The 12,147-nt window shown below is 37.9% G+C and overlaps 1 protein-coding gene across 4 annotated transcripts in view; it reads right to left on the reverse strand.

Moving 5' to 3' along the window:
• The window catches only part of exoc6 (exocyst complex component 6), a 60,085-nt gene that overhangs the window by 34,789 nt on the left and 13,149 nt on the right, over positions 1 to 12,147 (reverse strand). For all 4 annotated transcript variants that reach the window (XM_065253652.1, XM_065253651.1, XM_065253650.1 and 1 more), the window contains exons 2-10: positions 10,059 to 10,230; positions 9,001 to 9,048; positions 8,788 to 8,878; positions 8,240 to 8,285; positions 6,473 to 6,677; positions 5,799 to 5,951; positions 4,978 to 5,046; positions 130 to 213; positions 5 to 51 (exon numbers count right to left, since the gene is read on the reverse strand). In XM_065253652.1, the coding sequence (XP_065109724.1) occupies positions 5 to 51; positions 130 to 213; positions 4,978 to 5,046; positions 5,799 to 5,951; positions 6,473 to 6,677; positions 8,240 to 8,285; positions 8,788 to 8,878; positions 9,001 to 9,048; positions 10,059 to 10,230 (915 nt within the window). The remainder of the gene's footprint in view (positions 1 to 4; positions 52 to 129; positions 214 to 4,977; positions 5,047 to 5,798; positions 5,952 to 6,472; positions 6,678 to 8,239; positions 8,286 to 8,787; positions 8,879 to 9,000; positions 9,049 to 10,058; positions 10,231 to 12,147) is intronic.

The following is a 12,147-nucleotide window of genomic DNA, read 5'->3' on the forward strand; positions in this document are numbered from 1 at the left end:
TTACCCAACAATCTGATTGAAGTATTTCCTGTAGCCCTCCACTGTCTCATGCTGAAATAAAAAATAAATAACTGTAACGAAACAAACAAACATATAAAGACTGTAACTAGAGTAAAAAAATACACAAACCATGTTGGCCTGAGGCTGCAGTACAAGTCTTGCTTGTTTTTTTCTTTGTTTCCTGTAGTAATTTTCAAACGTCTCTCTATCCCCCTATAAACACAAGGATTATAACATGGGCCGTTGAGTTGAGGTACAATAACAAATTTTTGTTAAGTAAACCTACAAATGTTTACATATCTGCCCACCTATGTGTTTCAGAGTAGGCACATAACACAGAGACGCGTCACATCTGTCTCTATGAACATGAACACACTGACAAAAACAACTGTAGTTTGATATAAGTGTACACGTGCACGACAAAAGACATGTAAATAACATATGTGTATGTAAATATCTTCCATAAGAAACCCTGGAAAACTGCATAACTAAGGGTATACTCACACTAAGCATACCAAACCGTACCAGAGTACATTTGACCTTTTATAGGGCCGTCGACACGGAGACGCGTTTAGCTGTATACGTAAAAATTTTGCATACTATCTGTGTTTCGTTCAGATAGATCCGCCGTTTTGGGAGGCTGAATCTCTTGTCCCAGAGTGGACAAATCTGAACATGACACCCTTCCGGTTTCATGTGTACAGCCAAAACGTATATTTTGTGAGTCGATTATGTCATCAACCAACTTTTTTGACCCTAGTACGACACTGCTAACAGCAAAGTCACATAACAGCAAAGACAACAAAAACAAATTCTTAGTTTTTTACGGCTGATCTCGACCAAAGATTTTCCTAGTCGACCAGTAGTCGTTAATTTCACACGTTTATGATATTAATTTATTATTGAAATATATATACAGTGGAGGGGGTATCTGATAATGGTTTGAGTCTCAGGGATAAGAAAAAACGTTGTGTGTGTAACATTTCTAACATTGTTTTATGTTACAGAGACATACTGAACCATAATAATAAGCCTTTGAAAATTAAATTAAGCACTCAGGCGGCTTGGCAATTTAAATAATTTATAAATGCAAAGTATTACATTAGTTAAAATGTACAGCTTATGCTCCATTCAAACAGGATTCGTTTTACCTAGTGACCTCTAGTCATTTGTCATAATTGCGGAGGTTGTCTGTGATCTTAATTCCATGCGAATCGGCCACGTCTGTCATTTTTTAGGTAAAAATTCCCCTTGGGTCGCCATGGGTCCTATCATCATTAAAGTACTGTGCGAATCAGCATCTCTGTAATCAGGGGCGTCATGCACCAATTTTTTTTAAGGGGGCACAGTGTCAACAGCTCACAGAAATTTGTGCATACACAGACATCAAACGAAATATTATAGAGCTTTCAGTCTTTTCCATGGCACTTACATTTCTAACAATCTGAAAACCCCTGCTTTCATGCAAAAACCTCCAAAATAAAAGTGATGACTACTTTCATATCATATACTATTCAATCGGAATAATGACACATTTGCATCATATTCACATCTGAAACGGCATGTTTTATTTAAGTCTTAATGGCTTGTTTAATTGTGTCATTAATGCATTTTGCACAACAACTACAGTATCATATAAAATTAATGTAATTTTAAATCCATAAAGTATATAAACAACGAAAATGACATAAGCTATAGCCACGTGATTGATTTTAATGTTCAATAATGATTTTAAAAAATATGTTTAGATAAAATTATTAGAGGAACGGATTTTTGCATTAAATTTTACCTCATGTGAGCATGTGAGATTCCGCGCCCGCGTGAACTTTGGCGAACTTTGGCGTTGTGCCAAGAAGATGAATCTCTGCTAATATAACGTTGAGACGGTCACATTTAAAACCATACATTTTCTACACAGAGAAGGTTAACTGCACATTACCGTACTGGGGTTTGGAAATGTTGTGAGCGTTTCTAACACGTTTTAATTCCTCAGATAGCCAAATGCAGCAGCAAGCCAGCAACTTCAGAGAGCTCCTGAGCGCGCCCAGACACTGATGACGTCTGCGACTGCGCTCTGACTGCAGCGCCAGCTGCCGCCAGAATAAAAGTAATGTAAAATGATCAAAACACTATCAAAACGGCGAAAATCTCCGAAAAGTGACAAGGATGCAGCACAGAATGTATAATATTGTGCATATTAACAGATTAAAAGTCAAATAACAGATTAATGGACGCTTATTTGATTTTGAGGTTGGATGAAAAATCCATTGGCTCAAAAAAACCAAGGGGGCAGGTGCCCCCTCAGTTTGAATGGGCATGACGCCTCTGTCTGTAATTTGGCGGGTTCACATATCATTTTTCAAGCTTTTTACCTCTTTTCATTTTTGTCTATTTCTGCACAGCCGGCTCTGCAGCTTAGATTTTTGTTAAATTTAGGATATATAAATTTGCATGTCTAACAAATTACTAAATAAATATGCAGCAAATTTGAATACTTCAAAAGAAAACCGACAGCATTACCATCAAATGAAAACTATGAGGTTAGAATACAAAAATAGCCTTTATAATTTAATATTTTTTTCTACAATATTCTTTAAATACATTTCATAAGGGTAGGATATATTTTTAATTAGAAACTAATTAATAAATAAATGTACCGCAAATTAAAACACTTAAAAGGAAAATAATATCAGTGGCAATACACATGCTGACGAATTTACAGATCAAAAATTTGTCCTACATATTAAATTAAAACCAATAAATGAATATCCTACAGCAAATTGAAACAATCAAAGCAAAAAAACTAAATATTGTATATACATTATATACAACAGGGATTTCCCCTGTGTCACTTTCTCCTCGGGTCTCAGTCTTATAACAGCCTACTATAAGAGAGGAAGAGTTTATCCGCATTATCACGTATTAAAAGTCGTAACACACGCGTCTTTACGAACATCCGGGCTAATCCGTGCTTGAGGAGATGGAGATTCAGGTGCTTGGCAGATCTAGCAAGTTATAGCGTTCCTCACTTTTTGGCAAAGGCTTTTTGCTATTTTGATACCGTGTACGCAGTTCCACACAAACAAACACTTGAATATGTGCCTGATAATGGCGCACGTTAGCGCTAGCGGACATGGGTAATATTGAATCCTGCTTATATTTAAAAAATGATAAGCTATATTTTTGAGGTTGAAAGAATAATACATGAACATTGCAATTCAACATTTTGGTTCAAAAATTACCCTCTAGAAATGTTTACTTCACCTCACATCTCTGTTAATCAAAGAGTTTTTAATTATTCAACAAATAAAATGTATTAGAACAAGCCTCTCCTGGTCGACTAATGATTAGTCGACTATTAGGGGGCAGCCCTTCAGTTGTAAGTGCATTTCAGGGGCAGAATTACAGTGCCACATACTGGTTTGTGTATGCAGATATTTCTTGAGACTATGCTATGTTTACTGTTTACAAACGTCTTTTTTTTAATGTCTTTTTAAATCCTTTTTTTGAAATGTATTGGAAAGGGAAAGCTCTGGCTTCATGTGGATGTGGCCAAAATCAAGTTCATTTGACTAGTGTGATAATCCATACCATACTCATGGTGCGGTATGCTCAAGCGTACTCTGGTATGCTTGCAGTGGTGGTCGCAATAGTGCGAGCATGAACCATGAAAATCTCCTAACGTCTAAGGGCGCACTCACATTATCCAAACCAAACCGCGCTCGGGCGCGTTTGACCCCCAAAGCCTGGTTTGTTTGACTAGTGTGATCGCTTTGTTCCGCGCCCGGGCGCGGATTGTTTAATCGCGCCGCGGCCGGGTTGCAGAGGTGGGCCGGAGCGCGGTTCACTTGGGCTCAGGCGCGGAAGGCTGTGGTGTGAGCGCAATCGCGCCTGAGCGCGATTCAAAAGGTGAAGATGTCAGTTGCGCGACCACTCACCTTCATCTGCCTCCGTAAAAACCTTTTGATGCGCGCAGCGGGGTTACGTGAATGTCCGAGCTGCACACGTGACAGATCAACTAAGCAATATGATGACATGTGAGAGGGCTGTCTGTAATCGCGCACCAAACGACTCCGTATAAAAAAACACAGACTTATCATTACGGTGGGTTCCAGTGTTAAGAGAGCGCTTCACTTCCTGCTTTTTCAAAACAATCGCATCTTAATGACGAAAGCGCGCCCGGACTCGGATCGATAAGAAGTACAGTGTGAGTGCGTGCACCTGGGGGAGTAGGGAGGGGTGGCAATCGCGCCCAGGCATGGTTTGGTTTGGTTGGGATAATGTGAGTGCGCCCTAAATGGCCCGACTTTGGCCAGGTTAAGATGCCACATGGAGCAGACTTAATTTACTGGTTTAAGCTCTCCCTGTGCACATGCATGTTATTCATCTAATATAAACATATCAAAACTTTCATCCCACTGACTGAGAAATAAAGGCCAAGTGAATTGTATCTTCACTCATCTGTCAATGTAAACCACCTGTGATCTCTCTCTGTGTGTGTGTGGCTGAAGAGCGCCCTCGGCAGTGTTCTCATTAACTAAAGCAATGAGTGAAGAACTCGACTCTTCCCACGGCCAGTTTGTGCACAAACTGAATGGCTAAGCTTTAAAATTTTTACTGCTTTGTTTATACGGTTAAACAGGGGTTACTGCTCGGTCAATCCCATGAGACGCCGCGGTCCGACTTTTGACCAGATGAGCGGTGAAATTGCGCGGCAACGCGCTTACAAACTCGCTCTCACCTCGCGTTAGTTTGCGTTTGGTTTAAAGTAAGAATAATATTGATGGTATGACAGTCAAAACTTTGAAAATCCCTGAGCTTTATAAAAGACAATAACGTCTGAGTTGCCAAAATTGTTTTAGTGAAATATGAAACAATGAAAACAAACGCACATATCTACTACAGAACCCAAACATAATTTCATGTCATTTTGTGTTCACTGTGTGTGTTTGTAATGAAGAAGATGGTGGAAATTACCAAAACAGTGTAGATGTGAAGACAGCGATAGACAGGTGAGAAATCCACTAGATCATGGGCCGTCAAAACCTTAAAGAAAAAATCATTAACATTTAAAGCTTCATAAACATTTATAAACAGAAAAAACACTGCATACTGCTATAAAAAAATACTTATAATGATACAAAGTTATTGTCTCTTATTTGTTTCTTATCCCAGTTTAGTATTTTCCTTAAAGAAATCACCATGTGTCCATCTCTAATATTGATTATTATGACCAGCCCAACACAGCATTAGCAAAGATATATATATATTAGGGCTGCACGATTAATCGTATTTTTATCATGATTACAATATGTGCGCCCCACGATAAGTTAAAGACAATCGTCGCGGTTAATCAGTAAAGAACAAGCACAAAGCAGACGGTCTAGAATCTAAGGAGTATAAGGAGTTATTTTTGCTATTTCTGCTGATTTCTTTTGCAAAATCTATGCAGAATTTAGCGGAATGATTTTAAATGTTTTAAAAAGAGAATGGGATCTGTGAATATTTTCAAAACAATAAAATATTTTATAATATATAACATATAGCCTAATATTTTATACATGGCTGTAAAGTGTAATAAAAATACTGAAGTGAATAGAAGTTCTTCAATTAGAGAATGATCGTGATTTCTAATCGTGATCAAAAGTTTGAACAAAACAATCGTGATCATCATTTTTCCTGGAATCGTGCAGCTCTAATATATATATTATATCTGTGCTCATGCTGTGTTGGGCTGGTCATAATAATCAATATTAGAGATGGACACATTCTATACAAAATGTCAATTTGGATCAAACCTCGTCATCTGCGTCGTCTTCATCTGCCGCCTCCTCTGTGTTCAGGCCGTTGTGATGAAGTGGTGTCCGGCCGTTCAGACCGTAAAGAGGTTTAGCACAGGTAAGGGTGACCTGCTTCTGTACTGCACTGTTAAATGTACGGTGAAGCTGAGCCTGAGGGAACACAGAAATAACTCACAGTAAAAGCCTGCTGTACATTATAGTCACTTTAAACTGTATGAAACTGGTGGGTCACAGGTCTCTTCTAATAGGGTGACAAGCAGCAGGGACAACAACGCTAAATGCAAACAATATCATGCAAATAGTAAAACAATGATACAATATTATGGTAGAATAAATTAGGTAGAAGTAATGTAAAATGTGACCCAGACCAGAATAAAGTAATTACAGGTTTGTTCGTAAGGTAAGTAATTGGATGCCGTGGGCAAGACCATTCAAATTCATTTAAAGGGACAGAAACCAATATTGTCAAAGTGATTATTCAGCTTATGCCATTTTTAAATGTTGTACATTGTTGTGTAGTTCACAGTAAAATTTCTTTATATTTTATTTGGGGGCTATTTTATAGTAATTTCTATAATATACTCTATTTTTGTACAAAACAAATAAATTAAAAACCGCTAGGTATCACCGTATTAAACGAATGAAGCAAATAATCCCTGAAAAATCCCCACCTGTCTCATTGCAGTTTCCCCAATCTTATCCGAGTGCTTTCGGATGCTCTCCAGGAAGTCTTTCAGGTCAGACATGGAGATTTCCTTAATCTCCTCACGGAGTTTCGGAAGCGTCTCGGCCATGATTTGACAGAATCTGTACTGGCTCACTCTGGGAATATAAATGTTTTCCAGCTGCTCCATGGTTTTCAATGCAGAGTAGTATCTACAAAATAAAATGAAAGCTATAAGACATGAGAGGCCTATGGTGAAAAAAATACCATGATGATTTGACTATAAAACTTACTATTTACTATAATAACCATTGTGCTGTAGCAAACAATAAATGCATTAATATTTATTCTCCAAATAAAAATTTATCCTTTAATTAATATCATTTATAAATCTAATAGAAAGTACATACAAAAGACGTAAGCGTAAGCGTCAGTTAAGCACGTCCTTAAGAACGCAGTTCTTTGCTTAGTTGATCTGTTGCGTATGCAGCTCAGACATTCACATAACCCTGCTGCGTACATCAGACGTTTTTTTATGAAGGCAGATGAAGGTGAGTGTTCACACAATTGTCGTATCTCCTTTTGAATTGCGCTCAGCGACTGAGCTCAAGCGAACTACACTCCAGCCCACCTCTGCAAGCCGGCCAGGCCGCGATTACCCAAAGAGTGATCACACTAGTCAAACGAACCAGGCTTTGGGGGTCAAATGCGCCCAGGCGCGGTTTGGTTTGAATAGTGTGCCCTAAAGCCCAATTCACACAGAGATTATGAAAAATACATGGAAAAGGCATCCGGGATTTGTCTGGGATCATTTGATTTTTTTGGTTGATTTACACTGATAATGATTTTCCGGAATCTGTACATGCATTTACACACATACTATAAAGGTCCGGTAAAAACGTATTTTTTACACGGTGTCTGAAGTTTGCTTACATTTCTGTGATTTCTCTCTCGAGAATCCACGCACGTACATTTTATTTAGCATTTTATTTAGATCTCTGCTGCAGTTCAGTTTGCCGACATTTTTTATAGTTGTTAATGTTGATCTGCGTTTTAATCCCTATGTCAAACAGCTGAACCATAACTTCTTGTTGCGATGACACGCACATCCTCACTAAACCACGCCCCTTTTGGCATTGTTTCTCCCTTTTGTTCACACAGAATGCTTTCCGTGAATGTTACAAGAATGTTACTAGGTCTTCTTTACGGAGCAATCCCAGAACATTTACGGGACGTGTTTGTGTTTCCACAGAAGCCTCTCTGCCAATTTTACTGAAATTTTCTGGGATCAAAGTGCTGTGTGAATGGGGTTAAAATGCATGTTTGAGCAGCCGTAATTTAAATACATCTTGCACTGACATACCTTTATATATCAGTGCCATTGTTTTCTTAAGTTGCACACCAGTAATGCTTTTTGTAAAGTATGTTTAATTTCCAAATTTTACTAAGGCTTAGTCCTTGATTGATCTAAAACCTCTGCGGGAAACTGCCACGTGTTGTATTTACAGTTCAGGACTGAGCCTAGTTGTTCATTTTAACATAATTTTTCCATTTATATTTCATGTTTATTTAAAGTGAATGATTTGTAAAATGATTTGTTAAAAGTTTATTCAGACATACTGTATATCAAATTTTGGTAACAGGGTTGCAAAAATTGCATTTTGGAGTCAAACCATAATCCCTTTCACTTATGTACAAACTCCTCTCAATGATGATAAACCTCGGATGACTAAATAAATATAACAAATGTAAAAGTCTGTGAACAACACGTTACCGTTTTGATTCAAGTTGCTCCTTTAGTTTGCTGTACATTTCCAGGACTGCAGAAACATAAATAAAAGAGGAAGAATTAATAAAAATGCACAAAAAGGAAATAAACTTAATTTGTATTGCTTATTGCTCATTCAATGATATAAAACCACTTTGTTCAAGTCTGAAATGCTTATTCTTGCTTTAAAATAAATAGACAAAACAAACTATAGCTAAATGTTTTTATCGACAGAATCGACCAACACATTGCTTTTTGAAAACCACCATTGAATATAAAATTTTCTGTTAATATCAAACCAGCGGCGTACTATTAAACGAGTAAAAAATGAGTCTAAGAAAGATAAAGTAAAATATAAACAAACTGCTTTGTTAAATAAAGAACTGGATGTATTACTGTTTTAAGAAACCTGGGAACGATTAATTTTTAATGAAAAGTTCTGGGACATGATGATAAATATGGAGCTCTTACAAGCCACACTAGACTTTATAAAATAAGTAACAGAAAGCGGCAGAGATTTTAACTCCAACAAGCGTTTTAAAGTGGCGTCTCACCCGGGATGCAGAGCTGTAATTTCTCCACCGTGGTGGCCATGTTCCTCTGCTGAACTCGACATCGGATGACCTCTTCGGTTTGGGCCGTCACCTTACATAAGGGAAGGTCAAAGAGTGTAAAGCCCTCTTAATTAATGAGACTGTATTCTGCACTATTGCCCAATAATCGTCACTACTGGGCAGACATGCGAACAAAGCCAGACTGTGTCATACCTCTCGTCCGGCGTCTTGAAGTCTTCGATTGGTGTCGCTCACTTGGCCCTTAAAACATAATATCACTTTTGTTAGACAAATAAGCCCACAGTTCCCTGTTGTAACTGCTCACCCCTGTAATCAGATCAGACTCCATGAGGAGTCAAAAACAAAGACGCGCAAATTCAGATTAAACACGCAGAGGGAACTTGAACTTTTGCTCGGCCGGGAGCTTTTATGGGTGGTAATCTCTTCTGACAGCCCTTTCTAACAGATTCTGTGACAAACTTCTCAAATTTACTTGGGATTTTTGAACTTTGGTTGTTCCTCTGGCCCTGTCAAACAATTCAAATCAATGACCCAATTGACCAGTGGTCCCTTGTGGACAACTTCAATGAGCTCTATGTGCCAGTCATTGTATGAGGCGAAATGCGGGGAGCGTTTTCTGGTAATTAAACGTTCGTTTTTCTGTTTCCAACGCTGAATGCGGACGCTGGGTGGCTGATTAACATCAAATGCGAAGACCCCGTCACGGCTGCACCGGCACAGAGACCGCACGGCCTCGGACTTTCCCACATATTACGTCTCATTAGGTCATCGTAATAAGGAAGCCCTTCTTGGGGTTATTAAAAATCGCATTGATTCGTGAACAAAGAAGCCCAGTGACCTCTCATTGATGCCGTATGTGCTCTCTTGTTATCTGAATAAGCTTCATATAATCTGGCTGCAATTACAGGTTTTGGTGACCGGCTCCTGTGCCATTTGGTGACCATATTTTGCTCTGGGAAGTCGAAAGAGAGCTAAAGAGAACTGGCGTGTCATTCCGGTTCAAGGTCAGGGGAGTGTTACTGAACCCTACAGTCGAATAACAAAATCATCACAGATGAGATCTGGTCCAAACCTTCTTCTCAGGGTTGAGAAAACAAACTAGTTCGTAATAGTTACATAGCTAGACAAACTTCTGCTTTCTGGAGAATAACATAATTATTTACATAATTTTTTTAAATGCTGTAGAACTACATTGCTCATCCATAATAGTCATAGTAATGACATCGCATTTATTTCTCATTTCTACTCACCATAAGCTTCTTTGCATCTGCTCGTACTTTCAGCAGTTCTGTGATGGCATCAACAAAGCCCTGATGATGAAAGTTACACATTTTCTCGATCTCTCTGTCATGGTTACGTATTCTGGCATCAAGTTTCTCCATAAACCTTCGATGTGCGTTGGGTTGATCATCGTAAACAGATCTACAAAACAGAAGAGAAAACAAAAAATTAATAAATAGATTATATTTCAAATAAACACCAGTCTGCAGAAATCCTCTATTTAATACTTTGTAAAATACATGTAAACAGATTTCTCCATCTGTATTTCTGAATTGCCTGCAAGTTATTAAATCTTCACTTGATAGTTCACTGAATTATGAAAATAGAGCCCGTCCGATATATTGGCAGGCCGATATTATCGGCCGGTATTAGACATTTTCCAAACTATCGGTATCTGCATTCATAATGGCCGATAAATGAATATTTAAAAAAAACAAAACCGATGAAATAGCCTTCAACCAAGTCATGAGTGTTGCCGTTGTATAGTTTGTCCACCAGAGGGCACTCTACAACCTCCCTGATGGCAACACTCATGTATAATAATCACACATCCTGCAACCTGCTGATCCAGCCAGAGTCGGGCACAGAGAACAACGGTTAAGTGAGTTCATGGTGAGTTGGTCACGAGACAATAAAAGAAACAAGTTTCTTTTTAAATGCATTATCATATTATTTTAGTTAAAACTCATAAATAACTACAAATAACTAATGTTAGGGAAATCTGTTAATGTTTTGTTGCGCGTTTCTGAAATAAAAAAATATATATATCGGAATATCGGATTTTAAAACTAACAAACATTTGTATCGGTATCGGCCATCAAAATCCTTTATCGGTCGGGCTCTAGATGAAAATTTGCAGTTCATCCTCATTACTCATTTTCAGGCCATACAACACGTAGGTGACACTGGATATCTCTACATGTGCAAAATTTTGTCAATCCAACTGAATTAAATCCGATTGAAGGTTACGACAATACGGTTTACTATGGAACGTTTTTGCGGACAATATTAAAAAGGAATTGCAAATGGTATTTGCAATTGCGTTTCTGACTTGTGGGTGTAAAAACTGTGACTTAATTCAAACGCAAATGCAAACTGTTTGCATTTCCGTTTACGCGAACGTACAATATATGCCAAATTTCAAATGTAAAATCAAAGTCCATTTGCAATTGAGTTTCCTATGTCTTTTTAGTTATGACCCTGCCATATTTCAATCTCAATTGCAATTCATAATTTGCTATTTCACTTCCTCTAGCGTCGCGTACGGATCTTGCCAAAACTCAAATGAAATCGCAATCTTCTTTGCATTTGCGTTTCCAATAAACTTGTCAATCACAGTGTTGGGGGTGGGGTTATATTATAGGGCGTGTTTGGAAGTGACGTCACTCACAGTCAACCACGCTTCACTGCGCATAAATGGCCACAAGGGGGAGCACAAGAAAAGCTAAAATGATAACGCAGAAAAATTTTTATACATTAAATTATATATTACCTCAGTTATATTGCAGCAATTATTAACCAGATAAGCACCGTTTCAAAAGTGTGAGTTTTATGAATTAAAGGAACGCATCTTCATTAATTGATTATTGACCTTCAATTGATTTTGTCAGTAATAATATGGCAGAATGTTTTGACATTATCTCATGTCAAACGCTATAAGTGAATTATTAGAAGTGTATCATAACTGTATTATTTTAAACACTGTTTTATTAGAAAGGGTATTATTTTATAAATCAGTCAATGAAGTATGCTTAATGATATTTTGATCAGAAAAATAACATATGAACATTTAGCTGACTTATAGGGAATGTTAATGTACGTCACTGCAGTGTTGCATTATGGGACGTGGGCGCCATGTTTAGAGGCACCGCCGACCGCTATGCCATTTAATTGTGTGTGTGTTAAGCTAAAACTAGGTAAACTTGAAGAAGAACCGAAGAAATTGAGGAGTTTGAAAGAAAAAGAGAAGAGACCCTATCGGGAGAAACTAAGTGCTACTGCCAAAAAACTTTATTTGGACAAATAAACAACAGATCCATATGATTTAGCAGCCCATGA

This window comes from Paramisgurnus dabryanus, chromosome 1 (genome assembly GCF_030506205.2).
Source record: "Paramisgurnus dabryanus chromosome 1, PD_genome_1.1, whole genome shotgun sequence".
In the NCBI taxonomy this organism is placed as follows: Eukaryota; Metazoa; Chordata; class Actinopteri; order Cypriniformes; family Cobitidae; genus Paramisgurnus; species Paramisgurnus dabryanus.